Raw genomic sequence first — 20,082 nt, 5'->3', positions numbered from 1 at the left:
TGTCCCTCTGCCTTTTTATCTGGTGAGTTCTGAAATGTCTTATAGGTCAGGTTGCTTTTTCCTTCTTTGTGTGAGTGGGAGAAAAGGTGAAGAATTCATTTTCACTATATAATTGTATATATTTGCTTTTTTCATACTAGTTTTTATAAGTGTTGTCAGAAGGTGCCAAATTGACAAGGCGAGGCACTCTTAAATTCTCTGTCATAAAACAGATATAACAGAGAAAGCAGCAGTGCAACTTGCTTCGTCCATCTACCTCCTCTCTGCTCTACAGGGACCACCTCTACAGGTAAGGGAACTCGGCTTCCATTCTAATTCAGTTCTTGGCCTGTCTGCTGAGGCTGCCCACCAAGGGTAGTGGTTAATACTCTGATTGTGGCAGTGACACTGGTCCACTAAGAACTGGACTGAAACCAATTCATTTAATGTAGGCCACTGAAGGGTCATCATATGGTAATTGCTAGCAATCAACCCTCACCTGGGCTTGATTTAAAACTTGTAAATATCCTTCTCAAACGACAAACTTCTATCCTATCTACCTAAAAGTCTCTAGCGTGGTCTTCACATTCTGTCCTAAGCGCAGTGGTTGGGCTATCTGAGCTCCCTACCCATCTCGCTCCCCCATTGCACCAAAGAAGCGGACAGGGTCTGAAAGGCCGGTGTTCGGAGGGGACCAGAAGATTGCACTGAGTACTGGCCCCCTCTGGACAAAGCCCCTCCTGATCCTGGCTCTTCAGCAGGGCCCTATCTGCTTCCCCTGGCTGACAGGCAGGGGTCAGGAGGAGAGTGGAAGGCTGCATCTTCTGATTACTGGTGGAGTCAGGAGGGAACTCTGTCTGGCAAGTGAAGCAAGTAGGGCTCTGTGCCCTGGGGCCATGTTGAAGGCTTAGGATTGGGAGGGGGCTCTGTCTGGCAAAGGGTCTAGTACTCATGGAGTGGAGCTTTGACATTCCATGGCCCCTCATCCTGGCACCATCTTCCTCTTCACAGTGAGGGAGGAAGACAGGCAGGGGTCCAGGCCCGCGCTGCTGAGACCACCTGCTCCCTGCAGACTGTGAGTACTGAGCACCCCTCTCCCACCATCCGCTGCCCTTCATTTTCAGCTTTTACCCATTTTCACTGTTTTTAAAATTTTGAATAAACACTGATAAATTCCTGGCAAATTAAAACAAAAAGCTGAAAACGAAGATCCCTATGTATAATGTTGATATTTACACTACTGGCCAAAGCACAGAAGGGTGATTACCTTATAAAATCTGCTCAATCTACTTTTAATGGCAACTTGTTTGGGCATAGAGGGAGGCTGTGGACAAAGGTTGGCAAAGCATTGCTACTGTTTTCCAATCTGAGTCACAACTGGTTGTGTGCAATAATGACCACTGTGTGTCTCTCACTTTACTATTGCCTCAGGGAGTCAAAAGTCTGAGCTAAGGGAGGGCAATTTGCACTGGGAGAATGATACGCAAGAAGGTTAATCCTAGATGTGTTCTGTTGATGAAAAGGTGCTTATAACCATCTACTATTTTATTGTATCCTTCTGCAAGGAACTTTTTTCCATAATGGAAGAGTTGCCTAATTCTTCCCACTCATGTGCCCAGAAGACTTCTTTTAGAAAAAAATTAATATATATAAAAGAAAGCCACCCTCCGGCGACAATAAGCCATGGCAGCCTAGTTCTTAGGTTTCTAGTGCAATGCTCAGATAGTTGAATGCATTTAGCTTTTGAACTTGTGCCTTGCAATACACACAAGGTATTTACTAATAGCCAATTACTGCAGACCTTGAGCTGCCTTACTGCTGTATTCTCCCACATTTTAAATGTCACTAGTCATGCAATGTAGCTTTCCCCACATCCTTTTCAAAATATACTTCACTATCAGAACCCACTGTTGTTTTTTCCTGATGTTCAGCATGAATTTTCCTTTGCTTAATTTCCTCACTTTATTCTTAGCTACAGCTTCTTGAAACATCCTTGAGGTTTTTATATATCAGACCTTTTAAGGCTTTATACTTGGAGGTTTTATTAGCGCTATACCACAGGCACTATAGGCAACTACAAAACAGGAGAATTGACATAGTATAATTAATTTCCCTTTTCCATATCATGGCCCAAAGGTAGATAAAGAAGATAATCCATTTAGGTCATTTGTTTGAGATGAAACCAGCAAAAACAACTCTGGAGCTTCTAAATTCCCCATTCACTTTCCTTATGTTTTATTGTCCATGATCCTACTCCTGCTAAAGTCAGCAGCAACAGTCACATACTTGAAGGGTGATGGATTTGGCCATTGGTTTTGAAGGTTGGTAAGTCTGAGGTTTGAAGATGGGTATTGTCAAGGCTCATTCCCCACTCTGGCACTTGGAGTGAAGAAGGTGGGTGTTGTGTATTTCGTTGTCATGGTTTTTGTTCCTATGGCTACTGAGTTAGATTATTAGGGGATAGCCCAGCCAGCTTCGGCCAGTTAGGTGAGATCTGTGTCTGTAAATAAATGGTAGTTTTGTTAGCTGTCTGGCCTCAAGTGATTTCTTCCTAAACCGGCTGCCCCCAAGGATATAACAGTGGGGGCCCACAAGGATTCTAAAAATTAATACTGGCTACTCCAGGCTTAAACTCCCAAGCTTTTCTCTGTCCTTGGATGGGTCATTCCATGCCACCGTCCAAGCTCCCTTGAAGCGATTATCCGCTTCCTGCTCTGCCTGGAACTGCTCCCTTGATGCTGGAGACATTAGTTTCTTGCTGGGTTGGGACTTGGGCTCGGTCCCAATGGAAGCAATGCAGGTGATGGGGGTGTCTCCGTCTATTGTAAACTGCTCTTCGCTGGTGCACTTGGTCGTATTTCATGCTCCGGTTGAGTTTTTTTGCGCCAGTTTAGCTGCTGCTGCAGGTGCAGGCTCTGTGGCGCCCTTTGGTGCTGGCTCCCCTGAATCTGGTGGGGTTGCAAGCAGAGGCTCTGGTGCTGACTGCTCCGCCAGTTCTGATCCTTGGACTGGTTCTGGCTGGGTTCCAGGAACTGGTTTTACAACTGCAGCCACAGACTTTGGTCTGGGGTCTAGTTCCACCACCTTTGGCTGGGTCCCCGGGCCTGTGGTATCAGGGGACACAGATTGGGTTCCTCTAGGAGGCTCAGGAATGGAGTTAGGTGTGGAGGCCTGTTTAGCCTGGCTGCGGGTGACCATTCCCACCCTTTTTGTTAGTCTCACATGGTTGTCTAAGTCTTCTCCCAGTAGCATGGAAATGGGATAATCATCATAGACTGCAAAAGTTCATATTCCTGACCAGTCCTTGTACTGGACAGGCATCTTGGCGGTAGGCAAGTTTAAAAAGTTGGCCTTAAAGGGTTGAACCGTCACTCGGGCCTCTGGGTTGATGAATTTGGGGTTCACCAGGGATTGGTGGATAGCTGACACCTGTGCTGTGCGCCAGTGTCTCTCCACGCAGTAATCTTCCTCCCGCTGACACATAGTTTCCCTTTGCTTTGTGGGTATTTGTGAGATGGGGCCTGAAGACTCTCGGTGGGACCCCAGGGTGATGAGTTGCAGTCTGGTGCTCTTGGGGCAGTTGGCCTTCACATGTCCCAGCTCGTTACATTTAAAGCATCGCCCAACTGACTGTAGGCTGGGGCGAGGTGGGTGGTTGAAGAGTAGGGTGGTAGGACGAGAGGGCATCTGGGGTTTCCCTGGCTGTGTGGAGGGCTTCCCTTGTGAGGTGGGGCCTTGGGCTGACTCCGATGGTGGGGTGTTGTCTTGGGTTGCCCTGTCTGGTATCCATAGGAACTGCTACTAGATTTCTTCTTCTCTGCCACCTCCACCCATTTGGCTCTGATCTTCCCCACCTCAATTACAGTTTTGGGCTTCCAATCTAGGAAGTACCTGTCTATTTCCTCAGGAACACCCTCTAAGAACTGCTCCATTTGTATTAGGACAGACAGATCTTCCAAAGATTTAACATTTGCTCCTCATACCCAGGCATCCCAATTTTTTACAATATGGTAAGCATGTTGGGAAAATGGCATGTCTGGTTTCCACCTTTGGGCTCTGAACCACCGAAGGGCATGCTCAGGAGTTAGCCCCATCCTAATTCTGGTCTTTTGTTTTAAAAAGTTCGTACTCGTTCATGTGTTGTTTAGGCATTTCAGCTGCCACCTTTGCTAAGGTCCAGCCTCAGCTCCACCATATACTGGTCTGGAGGGGATTTTCTTGGAATGGGGAGCAGTAGAGAAGGACTGTTAGGGCTACCTGATTGATCCAGCTTAGTATTCTCCAGCTCCAAGTGCTTCAGCTTCATTTCCGCCTCCAAGCCCTTCGTCCTCCCTCCTCTCCTCTGCTTCCGCCTTCAAGCGTGTCTCCTCCGATTTCAAGTGCTTCATCTTTTAGACGAAATTCCTTTCTTCCGCAGTTAGAACTCGGCCTGGGCTAAAGACATCCCTCCATCCTGGCACCAAGATCTCGGGTTGGGGAGGGCTGACCCTTCCCTTCTGGGAAGTCTCCAGTCCCTCATCCCCTTTCTGCATTTCTGTTATGGAGCAGGATGTCTGGGCTTGATCTGGGTCTGTCTTCTCCATGGAGTGCTGCTTTGGGAAGACTGGTTGCTCTAAGGATTGAGTGCCCGACTGCAACCTCATGCACAGGGCTGCCCTACTGTAGCCTAGCTATTTAGTTGCCACAAAGCTAGAAAAAAAATTGCTTGTTGGACACCCTAGCTTTGCAGACTGAACCATTTTTGTGCCTGTTCCCCCTCAGGCAGGAAAGGAAAGGAAGAAATAAAGGAAACAAACCTCCCTGACTTTGCAGGCTGCCAAAAGGAAAAATGTGTCCTTTTAAAATCCTGAGGTCTGTGCTTCTTGTTCAAGGTGATCCCACCTTTAACACCATGTCAAGGCTGATTCCCCACTCTGACACTTTGAGTGCAGAAGGTAGGGGGTCCCAAGGATTCTAAAAATTAATACTGGCCACTCCAGGGTTGTATTAAGCTGTAACCTTGGGAGTTTTTCCTCTGTCCTTGGATGGATAAATGCCACCACCAAGTGCAAAAAACCCCTTTGGAAACCCAGGATGGTGCATTTGGGAATTCCTTCCTGTGGGGTACCCTCAAGCCCCTTCACACACACACCCCCAAGCTGAGAAAGAAAACAAAGGAAGTCAGCTGTTGCCACCAGCTAATTAAACAACCTGTGCACAAACCTCTTAGGGCACAAAAACCCAATCCTGTTCTTTAAAAAAGGTAAATTTTATTAAAAACAAACAGAAAGAAAATACATCTAGAACTTAGGCTATTTCTAGATCTAAAAAGAGCAAATACAATAATTAAGCATCAAGAATGGTTTTCTTGAGGTCTAGCTTAAAGGTTACAAGCAAAACAAAAGCACCTGGGGTTAGCACAGAGGAATCCACAAGCCATAAAGAAGTAAAAGAGAGAAATTTAATCACGTCTTCCTAGACATTTCCTGATCTACTTACATATCTGGGGTTTCAAATGAATAGTTTCTAGGTGTCATAGGTCTCACCCCCACTTGGAGCTGTTGGGTTCCAAAGTGGGGACCTGCCTTGGTTTCCCTCTAAACTAAAATCCTAGTTTAGATCTGGTTCTCGCTGCCACCAGTCAGTTTTTAAGTGTCTGACACACTCCCTGTTTCCCCAAAAACTTCCCCTGGGGAACACAGATCCAAACACCTTGAATCTCACCAGAGAGAGAGAAACAGCCAGTTCCCCTCCCCCCTTCCCTCTCTCCAGCCTGCTCTGGAGAGATTACCCCGAGTCAAATCCTTGACTCAACACAAAGAGGGACTCACCTCCCTCTCCCCTTCCCTTGAATCTCCACAAGAGAAGAAATTAACCAAGTCCAAAGAAAAGAAAAGAATGTATTAAAGAATAAAAAGAAAGTAACTGTCTCTGTAACCAAGATGAAACAATACAGGGTCTAAACTTATCAATCTCTGGAGAGAATTCCCCCTCCTTTCTTTCTCAGTAAAAGCAATGTAACAGCAAACAGGAATAAAGAATTTCCTTCAGCAAAACACACAATTGCAAATGTAGAAATCAAATTATAAGACTAACCCGCCTTTCTAATTAATACTCACTATTAAATAGTAGAAACTACTCCAGGAGAACTTGGAGACATGACTGGTCTCTTTTAGATCCAAAAAGAGAGCTCTAACAAAGACCACAGACAAAGGCTTCCCTCCACAGAGATTTGAAATGATCTTGTCTCTGATTGGTCCTCTGGTCAGGTGGTCATCAGGTACTGCATGTTAACCCTTTACAGGTAAAAGAGACCTTAACCCTTAACTATCTGTTTATGACACTAGGTATGATTTGATGGTTTTTCATACCTGGCGCCAGCTCATACAGCATAGTTCCAGCCCTATCTCTCCACAGGAGAACAACAGAGAGACAGACAAAGGGGAATTTTAAAAAAATTCTAGCCTTCCCATTGGCTTGTTTGGTCAGGTGCACACTCCCTTCCTTTTACCTATGGACTTTTTAACCCTTTACAGGTAAAGCCAGTAGAGAACAGCTACTAACAGGGATTTTATAGCTAACTGGCTGGCTGGGTGTCCATAAAATGGAGCTACCTCCCACTTCATTTATCACAAGTATCATTCTTCCCCTTCTGGGTAAGTCTGCATAGCAAAAGCCTTGCACGGGCTGGCCTACCTGAACTAGCTTGAATCCACCTGACATAGATAACAATAGCAGTGAAAACAGTGCAGAGCAGGCTAGCAAGCCAAGTAAATACCCAGGGTCAATGTCAGGCTTGTACTACCCATGCTGAAGACGGGAAGTACAAGCCTGGCACGAACCCTGCGTATGTACTTGGCTCACTAGCCCGTTATGCACTGTCTTCAGTGCTATTGCTACCTAGGCTAGCTGGATTCAAGCTAACCCGTGCACACCCTTAGACGAGGAGTTGGGGGAACTACTGCTTCCCCCCACTGTCAAATCATTACAACCCTATAGACTAGTTCTAAATCATCTTTTAAAAATCTGGAATTAATAGCCTCTACCCTACCCCCTTCTTCTGGCTAAGTGAGGAATGCAAGTAATCAGTGTTTCCTATACACCACATCACAACCCCCCACCTCCCCCCACTCCCATAACCTCTTTGCTACTAGATGAGGGGATAGAATCCAGAGGTTTCTTCCCACCCAAGTCCCCTTTGTAGGAGCACCATGCACCACTGAGCCATCTACAATTTCCTGTGTGTGCAAACTAGATTGCAGCCCAACACCTCTTTCTCGTCTCCCCATTCCCAGAACTCATCCCAACTCCACCCTCACGTTTTGGAAGTGTGACTTGTATGATCAGAAATCCGGTCTGGCTTTGTCTTTCCAGTAAATCAGTACTGCAGGAAGACTTATAACAATCCTCTCCAATTCTCTCAGGAAAGTGAGTTTTAAAGACTTTGTTTCTGTGAAAGAGTTTGCCTTATCTGATGATCTTTCTTTGAAGAGAGTATTTGCTGATTACAGGAACTGAGACCATCAATCAGTCCAACTTTAAGCACAGGAACCAGTGAGGCAGTACAACAGCAGCACTTAAAGTTATCTCTTTCTGTTGAAAAGTTTAGGGCAAAAACAAAGTGAAGATGCATAAGGGAATGCTCACTGGAAAATGTTCTATTTAGAAACAGTTCTGGTTTTGAAGAATCCTGTGGCACCTTATAGACTAACAGACGTTTTGCAGCATGAGCTTTCGTGGGTGAATACCCACTTCATCGGATGCAAGTCACCCACGAAAGCTCATGCTGCAAAACGTCTGTTAGTCTATAAGGTGCCACAGGATTCTTTGCTGCTTTTACAGATCCAGACTAACACGGCTACCCCTCTGATACTTGAGTTCTGGTTTTCTTACCCCATTCTTGATTACTAGACACACTGGCATGGAAACATGTTCTGTAGTCATAATCCCTGTAGGGAAATCAAAACTGGGATCTGTATTATCGTGACCTCAACTAATTATTATTAGTTAATTCACAAGTGCTAGCTTTGTGCTGTCCAGAATTAAGATGTGGGATTCTGACTACAAGTGGCTAATTGGCATCATGGCCTCTCCACTAACACTGGCAGCCATGGTAGCTTTTTTTTTTTTGTGATGTGGACACCTGTATAGTGGACACTGGGCTGAGGCAACCATGCATTTCACATAGGCTGCCAAATAGATAGATAGAAAATGGATCTTGTAGCAGAAAACTTATCTCTTGGATACCACAAGTAGAGGATGCATCAAGAATCCTAGCAGAGGGAATAACAAGGATTTAACTATATTTACATTATTGATTTACTACTTGTAGGCAATACAGATGTAGTCTTCAGGGGAGATTTTAAGAACAAAGGAATTATGTTGACAGATAGTAGTGTAACAAGCGGCCTGGACTTGACATGACTCACAGCATAACTTGTAACCATCTTGTATACTCATCCACCATAAATTGGAAATATAACTATAAAATCAGGAGTATTCGGCTTTGGTGTAGACAGAAAAATATCAGCTGCATTGCTAACAGGGATAGTTAAATTAAAATCATAGATTCATGGGAATAGAAGGGAGTATGGACAAAATAACCTTGTTTCTGCAAATTTCTTACTGAGTGCCTGTCTGAGTTTCTTGTTAGAACTTGCTTTTGCTGATAAGTAGAAATTAGCAGGTTTTGTTTTGCTAGAGAAATTGTTTTAGTCCATTGGGGTTATGATTGGTTAGATTTAGTGTATAGTCATGCTTTGAGTAAAATAATTGATTACGGTATTGATAAGAAGAACTCTCATTTTAACTATAATGAGGGTCAGAAAATAAACTTGTTGGAATTCAATTCTGGGATGCAAGCCAAAACCAAAATTGCCAGGACTTTTAACCCCTGCATGACCATATTGTGCAGAACCCAGAGCCCTGGATGAGAGTGGATCCTGACTGGGCATCAAGAGATGTCTGTCTGTTGTTGTTGGGAGTGGTGAACATTAGATGCTTGGCATGTGTATGCCATTGATGTGTTGTTTGTTGTGAATGTTCTTTCACTGGGAAAAAGCTCTGCAGACCCATAGAGTCCTGAGCCTACAGAGGGATAAGTTGAGTCCCTTGTCCCTGAGTACCCACGAGGACGGGTAGCAGATGAGAGCCTTAAATTGTGTGGGTAATAGTAGGGCATTCTGTGGAGAGGAACAGCGTGGAAGAAAAATACTAAGAAGATTATGGGATATGTTAGTTAACAGGGAATTAAGGATAACATCACTAACATAGGACGGGATGGGGAAAGATGCAATAAGAGAAGACTTCAGATGAAATCCAATGTAGAGATATCTAAGCCCTTGAAGGCTAGAACAAAAAATGTAAACTTAATGCCATGGAGGAGGGGAAGTAAGTATAGAAATTTGAAGAGGAAGGAAACATAGTGAGCTTAATGGTAGAAAGAGAACGTTATGGGCCATAGTCTGTATGGAATGGAGAGTTGTAAGGGTGGATGAGGCCCTTGAGTTCACACCTCAACTGCTGGAAGAAGGCCTCATCCTCCCTGATTGATCTAACCTCGTTATCTCCAGATTGATTCTGGCCTGCATATTTATACCTGCCTCTGGAAATTTCCATTACATGCATCTGACGAAGTGGGTATTCACCCACGAAAGCTTATGCTCCAATACTTCTGTTAGTCTATTAGGTGCCACAGGACTCTTTGTTGCTTTTTACTGTGTTGACTCTATCCCAACATATCATATTCATCTTTGTGTCTAATAATGCTGTTCTTTACTTGTTTCAATCAGTTTACCTGATACTGAAATTAGGCTTACAGGCCTGTAATTACCAGAATCACTCACCTCTAGAACCTTTTTAAAAAAACAGCATTATATTAGCTACTCTCAATCATGTGGTACAGAGGCTGATTTAAGCAACAGGTTACAGACCACACTTAATAGTTCTGCAATTTCATAGTTGTGTTCCTTCAGAACTCCTGGGTGAATGCTAGTGTTCCCTCTAATTTTTCCCATCCATGTGTGGAATGAATTTTATCATGTGTGCAAATATGGAGGGGATATGTGACACATAACAAAATTCATGTGGTGGGGGTGGGACTGAGGGATTCAAAGTGTGGGAGGGGTCTCAGGGCTGGGGCAGAGGGTTGGGGTGCAGGGAGTGAGGGCTGTGTCTGGAGGTGTGGGCTCTGGGGTGGAGCTGGGGATGGGGGGTCTGGGGTGCAGGAGGGTGCTCCTGGGCTATGGCAGGGAAAGAGGACTCCCCCTAGCCCTCTCTCCCCATAGTAGCACCGGGACTGGCAGGGGAGAGGAACCCCTCTGCCGTGGCAGCTCCGGGCTGGGGCTGCAGGATAGGCACCCCTCCGCTGGCCCCTGCAGGTCTGCCTAGAACTGGGTTCAGGAAAGGGTGCCCTATGACAGGTCCGGTCTGGGCCAGGCCCATCCTAGTGGCAGCTGGAGCCAGACCACCTGGGTTCGTGCTGAGCTGCCCCGGCCACAGCTGGGGCCAGACCATGACATGCCACCCTGGCCAGGGTAGGGGCACCCCAGCCATGGCAAGACCAGGCTGCGGCATAGTTTGGTCTTGTGATGAGGGCCACCCTAGCCGTGGTAGGTTGGAGCCTGGGGGAGGGGCGCTCCTCCTCCTGGAGTGGCAGGTCCCTGGGTGGGTTCCCCGAGCACCTGCGCAGCACTGAAAAGGCTGCTGCTTGGCCGTACAGCTTACAGGGAACTTAGGTAAATACCATCTGGGCCTGATAACTTATTACTGTTTATCAATTTGTTCCAAAATCTTCTGAGGAACTGCCTCAGATTGAAGTGACAGATTTGTTACCTAAAAAGAAGGCTCATGAGTGACAATGAGCCCCAAATACTCTAGAGCAGAAGATCTCAAACTTTAGCAACCCAAGGACCCCCCCCCCTTTTGATTTAAAAATTTTCAGGGACCCCCAATCCCCCTGCTCAGCGATTGCCCTGCCCCCCTTCCCTGAGGCCACACCACTGCTCCACCCCTTCTCCGAGGCCCTGCCCTCTCTGCTCACTCACTCTCTTCCCCACCCTCACTAACTTTCACTAGGCTGGGGAAGGAGGTTAGGGTATGAGCTCTACCTGGGGCAGCGTCGAAAAGTGACCGGTCCATCCGACAGTAGCTCCTGGGCGTGGAAGCCAGGGGATCTCTACATGCTGCCCCTGCCTGCAGGCACTGGCCTCGCAGCATTCATTTGCTGCAGTTCCTGGCCAATAGGCGCTGCAGAGTCAGTGCTCAGGGCGGAGGCAGCACGCTGAGACCCCCTGCTCCTCTCTCCCTCCTACGGAGATGCTGGCTGCTTCTGGGAGGAGTGTGGGGCCAGGGCAGGTAGGAAGCCTGTTCCCTGGCATGCTGAGAGGGAGGGGGAGGAGTTTCTCAGCTTGGCCTCTGGACCCCCTGCTGTACTCTCAGGGACCCCTGTTTGAGAAACATTGCTCTAGCATTCTTGGCATGTCTTTATTGCATTTAGCTTCTCTGCAACAGCCTTGTCCTGCTTGAGTACTCCTTTAGCACGGGGTTGTCCAATAGCCCTACTGACTGACAGACTGCCTACCTCAGATGTATTTAAATTATTTTGCTGATTGTCTGTGTCTTAAGCTAGTTGATCTTCAAATTCTTTTGTATTATACTTTTAACCTTGTCAGCATTTATGCTGCTTTCTGTTTTCCTCAGTAAGATTTAATTCCAATTTTTAAAGGATGGAGAACATAGCTTTATCTGAATAAAAAGATTTGTAACAGTGATTTATTTGAACACAATGTAGACTTCAATACTATATCAACAGCTACAGTGCAAACTGCTTTGTATTTCAGATTCTAGAGTAGTTTTTCATTTCTTGTCATCTGACCAAGTGATTTCATAGTCTTGGTATACTTTTTTCAGTATTTCTACGGCCACTGCATGATCTGCTTTACCATATCCCTGCAAAAAAGATAAAAGATTTTAAAGGGATGCAAAATATAAGGCTACAAGAGTATCAAGTTCCAGTTAACATTTTAAATATCTAGATTTATGGCCTTATGCTTCCCCCTGCACAGAAGTCCCACTGAGGTGAACCAAGTTCTGTTTATTATCTTTGAGGAATATCTGAATTAAAATGTTTCAGAGTTAGAAGCCAGGAAAATCAGAAGAAAGAACGAGGTATTTGTGGCACCTTACAGACTAACAAAGTATGCATCGGAATGCATCTGATGAAGTGGGTTTTAGCCCACAAAAGCAGCAAAGAATCCTGTGGCACCTTATAGACTAACAGATGTTTTTGCAGCATGAGCTTTCGTGGGTGAATACCCACTTCTTCGGATGCAAGTATCCGAAGAAGTGGGTATTCACCCACGAAAGCTCATGCTGCAAAAACATCTGTTAGTCTATAAGGTGCCACAGGATTCTTTGCTGCTTCTACAGAACCAGACTAACACGGCTACCCCTCTGATACTTGAGCCCACAAAAGCTTATGCTCAAATAAATGTGTTAGGCTCTAAGGTGCCACAAGTACTCCTTGTTCTTTTTGCTGATACAAACTAACACGGCAACTACTCAGGAAAATCAGAATTAAGGTTGCACTTAACAAGGCATTGATTCTCACTTAGGTGACCACAAGAGCCTTAACTCTGCTCCAAGAGGATCACACAAGTAAATTGACATCTAAACTGCATGTTACACAACTAATACAAAAAGTAGTTTTCTACACACAAGGTTTGCCCACATAAACAAGCATGGCTATATCAGACATAAGTAGCCTTGGAAGAATTAGCTTTTTAATTGGTAAGTATCGATTTCACCACACACACACAAAATATTTTCATTGGTAATAATCAAAATGTACAGCTAGGCAAAGAAAGAAACATGCTGCTTGAAAACTTAGTTTGATTTAAGGATATTTACTTTGTATATTTTGACATGTGATGTTGACAATTTGTGTTTTAATGGTTAGAAAGCTTGAACTTTTTGCATCTCAACATGTACTCCTATTAAATTATTGTCTAAGACGACCTACCACACCCAATAATGTAGGAAGCTAGTAGCTGAGCTCCAGTGCTGGCTCAGACATTGCTTTACAGGGGACTGGGGAAAGGTACTATCATTGCCTTATAGTGATAGCCTCAAGGAGCTCAATCTAGTAATCCCAGCCACAGAGTTCACTTCAAAGAACTCCTCAAGCATTTCTCTAATTCTCATAGTTTACCCAAGAGCTAAGTATCAATAGCCCCATTTAACACAACTACTTCCCTATTTTTAAAGTCACACAACAAAAAACCAGGACAAGAGCCAAGTTGCTTTGATTTACAGGCCAAGATGTAACCCGCTATTCCAGAGTGCCATTCAGCTTTTCTGTATCTCCATTTTTCTGTCTGACAAAGTGAAACTTTGCAGTTACACAGCATGCTTCTGTAAAGTTCAGGGCACTTGACAATAGTTGGCAAACAAGGTGTGGGGTATAGCTGACTACCCCTTCTCCCACTAACTTGGTGGCAGGAGAGAGAGATGCTGCTGCCTGTGCTGCACACTACCACCATTAATCCAGGAGTTTGGTCATTAGTTGTTTGATTCTGCCACAGATATTGAGCAGGCTCTAGAACACCCCTAATGTTGCAGGCCATCTCCCCTCCCCATAGAGCTTTGCCCCCACAATATGATATCTGAGAAAGAGCCCCAATTTAAAAAAAAAAAAGTTTAATCTGGTTTGGGGCTATAACTGACCTGGAGGAAAAGTGACCTTGAAGAACTGCTACTTTCTGTACAGGATTCAAATAACATGTCTTTACATCACATGGAACTAGTCTGCTCTTGTCCACATCAATAGCTCAAGAAATCCTTGTCTCTTATCTACTCTCTGCAGTGGTGAGGTGGGATGGAGACTGCAGTGTGTTCCACATATATGGATAATTCATTGCTTCTATTGGTTATTTTATAAACAGAATGTATTTACATACTGAACCATGTAAGTAAGAGATACATAGACAGAGGCATGCTATAGCTACAGTACAGGATTGTGAGTCAGGAGCTGCTGAGTTCCAGTTACAGCCCTGACACCAATTACTGTGTGATGGTGAGTAAGTCAATCTAACCTCTCTGCTGCAGTTTCCCCATCTAAAATAAGCCATCTTTACCCACCTCACAGGTGAGCTGTGTGGACTAACTAATTAATGGTTAGGGTTAGGGCCCTAAAATGTTGGATTTTCAAGGAAACTAATACATGGCACTTACTGTGGAGAGACCAAATACCCGCATTTTCTTGTCTTTGCTATTATGGTCAATTTTTCCTCCTCCAAGGCACTTGCATTCAAAGCCCAACTTTTCCATTTCCGGGTTTACTTTTTCAAATATATGATCTGCAAAATGAAGCCAGTTCAATCCATTAACCAGAACTCAGGTTTCACTTGGTGATTACGTCCAGTCCTCTCTTTTCAGCTACCTAGTATTTTTTTCCTGTTTCCTTGGGGAAGCTGGTAAGTGAAGGAAAAGACCCGTTGTTACTTACGCAGCTGGGCCCTAGCAAATCCCAGAACAGTGGCTGCCGCCGGTTCCACTGTCTCACCAAGTCAGAGGCTGCTCACAAGTTCACGTTTCGGACTGAAATGTCCCAGGGCTGGACACCAGAGCCAGTCGCTCCTCACCCGGCGCAGCCCCCGGGGGGATTGCACAGGCGCAGCCCCCCAGTGCGGCCGAGGCCAAGGAGCAACCCCGGGGTGCGGGTAAGAGCAGCGCCCCGCTGAGTGGGGAGAGCGCTGTCCGCGAGCAGCAGCTCTGCGGGGGCCGGGCCACCCCGGAGGTGCTGCAGCAGCAGCAGCAGCAGCAGGGGAGGAGCGGCCCGCGGCGGGGGCAGCCGGCTCCCCGCTCAAGAGCGCGGTTGGGGGGGGAGGGGGATCGGTCTGGGGGGCGCATGAGGCGCCAGCCGGGCTCTGCCCCCAGGCCCCCGCCCGGCCTTGGCTCGCGGCACCGACTCACTGTGGAACTCGGCGGCCGCGGTGCCCCTGACGACGTCCCGGTGCTCGGCTCCCCCCGCGCGCTGCACCCGCACCAGGATGTACTTGAACGTGCCGTCCGGATCGATCTCCACCGCGGGCACCGACTCTAGCTGCCCGGCCATGGCCACCCCTCGGGGCTGAGAGCGGCCGGACTACCGCGGCTCCGCGCATGCGCCAAGCGCACTAAGCGGTGGGCGGGCTGAAGGGACCGTTACCAGCCTGCCTGAGGAAGGGGGCGGGGCTACGGCTGTCGTTAAGGCTGAGGGACAGCAGCGGCAGTCGTTATAGTGACGTTTGTGACGTGAACCGTTAGGAGGCGGGGCTATGCCAGTGAGGCTGGGCGGGGGGGTTGTGCTGGCAGGGGAGCACTAGGGGTGAGTAGGTGGCGTTCTCTCCCAGTGCTGTCCGTACTCAGGGGCGGCTCTAGAAATCAGGCTGCCCCAAGCAGCGCGGTGCGCTGCGCCGCCCTTTCCCGGTCCCGCGGCGGGTCCCCTCTTCCCGCGGCTCCGGTTGAGGTCCCGCAGGCATGCCTGCGGCAGGTCCACCGGAGCCAAATGCTGCCCCCCCGGGAAAGGGCCGCCCCACGCGCCTGCTTGGCGCGCTGGGGTCTAGAGCCGCCCCTGTCCGTACTCCACCTCCCTGTGGGGAATAACGGACAGCGCTGGGGCTTTGACCACACTGGCGCTTTGCAGCACCGCAATTTGCAGCGCTGGAGAGGGTGTGTTTTCATACCTTGTTGCAGCGCTGCAAATTTGTAAGTGTAGCCAAGCCCAACCACAATCTCACCCTTTTAAAACAAAATCTTCATGGCTTTTGGGCCAATAATTTGGGGGAGTCTGATTCATGGGTTTTGATCTCTTGAGATTGGCAATTCTGAAATAATAGTTATTTGTCTCTGAGTTAGGGGTCACTTTTTCTAGCTGTTCTCTGTGACCATGAGAGCTAGAAACTTAAAAAAAAAATTAAAACCAAGATTCTCTGTTGATCCCTTCATTCCTGGAGGTGTGTCTTTAAGAAATGCACCAGATGTCACAAGACATGCGATCAAAATTTGAAAAAAAGGAATAAACATACCTAAGTTGCTTCTGTTTCATGGGTTTTACATGAATCAGTCTGGAGGTATTTTAAAATGTTTTTATAAATATATTTTTAAAAATTGATTTTTATGTTCTCTTTTTTTCATTCCATTTTTCCCCTGTCTCTTTCTTTTTTTCCAGTAATTTGGAAAATGACTCGGGGGGGAGGGGGGGAGGAAGTAGAAAAAGAAAAGGAAAAATGAAACATTTCAACATATTTATAACAAACTTAAAACAATGTTTAAAAATATTGTATTTTATTTTATATTTCAACTAAGATACTTTTTGTTAAAAAGGAAATGTGATCAGCTCTAATAGGGAAACCCAGAGGTGACCTACAAATGTTTGTTAAATGGGTGGGTTTGTGTTACCTCCCTGTTTTGGAATTAATTGGATTGAATTAATTGGAATTAATTTGCAAAATGGACACCATTAAATGAGGCTTAAATAAAGACTGGGAGTGGATGGGTCATTACACAAAGTAAAACTATTTCCCCATGTTTAATCCCCACCGCACCCCGCACTGTTCCTCACAACTTCTTGTCAACTGCTGCAAATGGACCATTTTCCATACCACTACAAAAACTTTTTTTCTGTCCTACTGGTAATAGCTCACCGTAACTGATCACTCTTGTTAGAGAGTGTATGGTAACACCCATTGTTTCATGTTCTCTGCATATATATATATATATATATCTTCCTACTGTATTTTCCACTGCATGCATCCGATGAAGTGGGCTGTAGCCCATGAAAGCTTATGCTCAAATAAATTTGTTAGTCTCTAAGGTGCCACAAGTACTCCCGTTCTCCCTGTTTATGATGGTTTTCAGCTTTGTAAGGTCTCTTCCTTTTTTTTTTTTTAACCTTTGAAATAGCCGGAGTATCCGATTTTTCTGACATGTTGGAAGGTCTCAGAAATGTTTACTATGAACTCCTAACAGAAAAGGAGTGAGGATGATAGTTCTTTAACAAATGCTTATGTTAATTAGTCATTCCCATTGCTAACCCCAGGTATTCCAAAATCATGAGTCAGGCCTGAAGAAATTATGAGACTGGTTTAGAAATAATAAATTCTGGGTTCTATTTCTTTGCCTTCTGATTTTTGAAACTCTAGATTATACACATTTTCAAGCTTTTCTCCGCAACCACCATTTAAAAAAAAAAAAGAAAGCGGAGATTCTCATGTAATCAATTGACTCCACATGCAGGAGCTTTAAGAGAAACACCAAATATTTCGAGACATGTGATAAAATTGTGAGAGTTTGCAATGCTGCATTAAGGTTAAACAGGCATTAACAAAAACAAAGAGAGTTTTAAATTCTTGTACCTTTCAATTGCTCAGCTTTCACTCACTTGGATCTTGTGATGTCACCATTTCACTAGTTCTCTAGTCATTATTGACTAGAGTTTTCATTCCATCTTAGATAACATCTGAATTTATAATGTAAAAACAAGGCTGGAAAAAGAAATAATAATTAGGAAAGCCTTATAGCTGACCTTTATACTGCATAAAAAGCTAAAAGTGTCATATGCCTATTTCCCCCTCTTTATTTCCCCTCTATCTTTGATAAGAGAGGCCAAATGATTTGTTAATTTCCACACAGTTAGTCACTGGAAAAAAATCAAGAATAGAAATTTCTTCTGACCAAGCTGATATAAACAGTTGCATCCACAACATTCACTGAGTAACGAATTAGTTCCTTATATTGTTCTTGTGTGATTTCCTGACTGAATACTGAAAAAACACTCTCTTGTATGTTCACATCAAATGCCTACTCAGAAAAGAAAAAGCCCTCGGAGCTTTCTTTCAAAGGGAAATTCCAAAATATGTTTAGGCGCGTACTAAGAAATGCAATGTTTTCTTGTGTGATGCCACACAAGCCTTATCTCGCTAATCTTAGTTTCTGGTATTTGGTCCTTGCAAATCTTCTGTGCTCATTTTGGGTCATTCTCTCTGCCTTGTTAATATCTAACTATGTCTTGGAGTTGTTTGAAATTAATGTCTGTAAAGTGTTTTGAATACAAAATACAGTATAAGTACTAAGAAATTAATTATTATTATTTTCATTATTGAGGCAATATAATGCACTCCTTTTTTTTTGGTATTCTCGATGGCCCTGAAAGGGGATAGATAGTGTGTTTGCACTCAGGAATAATGTGGATGTTCCTGGGCTCCGCGTTTTGCACAAGATTTTCTTTCTTTCTTTCTCATTCTGACATTTGTGTGTTTCTACTGTCTGATAAGGTAGCCAGAGAAATAAGGAAAACAGCTGGACTGATCTACACTATACAAATTTGACTGCATTTGAACAGTATGAATAATCAAGTTAGATGATATACTACTGACCACTATAACGTAGCATTTGTAGGACACATGTCTGAACATTGTGTATCCTGGTCTACGTTGACTGCTGAAGCGTAGTCAGCATTGTGTCATCTAACTCAATTGCTCACAACCATGTTCCAAGACAATACAGTTTTGTGGTTTTGTGCTGTAGACATAATCAGCATTATAAAATATCTGTTTTCAACAACACAAGGGCAGGAGAGCCTTTTGAACCGAATATATTAACTACATATAAGAATTAAAGAACTGTTTAAAATGCTCAATGTGTAGCCATGCAAATAGGATGGAAAAGAAAAAAAATTAGGTACCCAGGGATCATGAACTTAATTGAATGAGTTCTGATGTAGAGATATAATTGTAAATACAAGGTATTGATAATTATTATTTACTTGCCCATTGATTTCAATGGAAGTGAAGAGCCTAAATACCGTTGAGACTCTGGGTCTTCTTTATGAGTTCAGAGTGCCCTAATGTATGCTAGTTGCTTCACAGAAGAAAGTGAAGACAGTCCTTGTCTGGAAGAGCTTATGTCTAAGTTCAGGCATGGCATGTTAAAAAAGAATCATAAACCGACAGAGGAAGAGAAAAGAGGAAGAATGGACAAGGTTGCAAAAATAGGATTATACAGTTCATTGGTAAGACACTTCTTGGTGGACCTCTTAAGTTTGGTATTAAGGGTTTTTTTGGTTTCAAACTTTTGGGTTTCACAGCGGATGTCTGAGAGAAACAGGATAAAGCCACACCTGACGTGCCAATAATGATATTTTACATCTGAACACACTGCCTCTGAGGAACTGTAGACAGGGTCTCTCAAGTTACAAGGGGTCTCTTAGAAGAATCTATGAGACAGGGCACTGAATGGAAATATGGAATTGTCACAACCAGTGTGCTCTAGTACAGGGGTAGGCAACCTAAGGCACGCGTCCTGAAGGCAGCACGTGAGCTGATTTTCAGTGGCACTCACACTGCCTGGCCACCGGTCCGGAGGGCCTCTGCATTTTAATTTAATTTCAAATGAAGCTTCTTAAACATTTTAAAAACCTTATTTACTTTACATACAACAATAGTTTAGTTAAATATTATAGATTTATCGAAAGAGACCTTCTAAAAATGTTAAAATGTATTACTGGCACTCAAAATCTTAAATTAGAGTGAATAAATGAAGACTCGGCACAGCACTTCTGAAAGGTTGCCAACCCCTGCTCTAGTAAGAGGAAAAGAGCACTTTAGTCATGGCAGATTTTCATGTAAATTAATCATTGTTTTATCATTCAAAGTGTTCTTTTCTTTGTGAGATCCTCTGTTCTATGTTTCTCAATGACTTACAGATCTAATGTGCTCAGCCCATAGAGAGGGCCAAATTTCACTTCCATAGGGGCCTGCAATTGAATTGTGAGCATAAATCAATACCTGAGCTTCTGGCTACTCGATTGTAGGTGCAAGTCAGGTAATTAGAGAGGTGAGTCTAAGACTTCCACCAGGAATTCATTATACATTTTGTGGGTGCATTTGGCACCAATGCAAAAGGAGACCAAGCCTCATCCCTTTTCAGAAATTATCTAATTGTTATTGTGTATTAATTAACAGTACAGTGCCCACAAGCATAAATGTGTCACACTACAGATAAGAAGGCATGAGGCAAAATTTTCTCCTGACATAACTCTATTGAAATCAGTAGAGTTTCACCAGCAGACAATTGGTCCATGGC

General features: G+C 44.5%; 1 protein-coding gene across 1 annotated transcript; it reads right to left on the bottom strand.

The window, feature by feature from the left end:
• Positions 1 to 11,720: 11,720 nt before the first annotated feature.
• On the bottom strand, positions 11,721 to 15,184 carry LOC123375796 (14 kDa phosphohistidine phosphatase-like). Its single transcript, XM_045027068.1, has 3 exons — positions 14,932 to 15,184; positions 14,191 to 14,315; positions 11,721 to 11,907 (listed from the first exon to the last, which is right to left on the bottom strand). Exons 1-3 carry the CDS (start codon positions 15,071 to 15,073, stop codon positions 11,815 to 11,817), a joined length of 360 nt encoding a protein of 119 aa, XP_044883003.1. The 5' UTR covers positions 15,074 to 15,184; the 3' UTR covers positions 11,721 to 11,814.
• Between the last annotated feature and the right edge of the window lie 4,898 nt (positions 15,185 to 20,082).

This window comes from Mauremys mutica, chromosome 8 (genome assembly GCF_020497125.1).
Source record: "Mauremys mutica isolate MM-2020 ecotype Southern chromosome 8, ASM2049712v1, whole genome shotgun sequence".
Lineage (NCBI taxonomy): Eukaryota > Metazoa > Chordata > Testudines > Geoemydidae > Mauremys > Mauremys mutica.
This window is presented reverse-complemented; position numbering and strand designations above follow the sequence as displayed.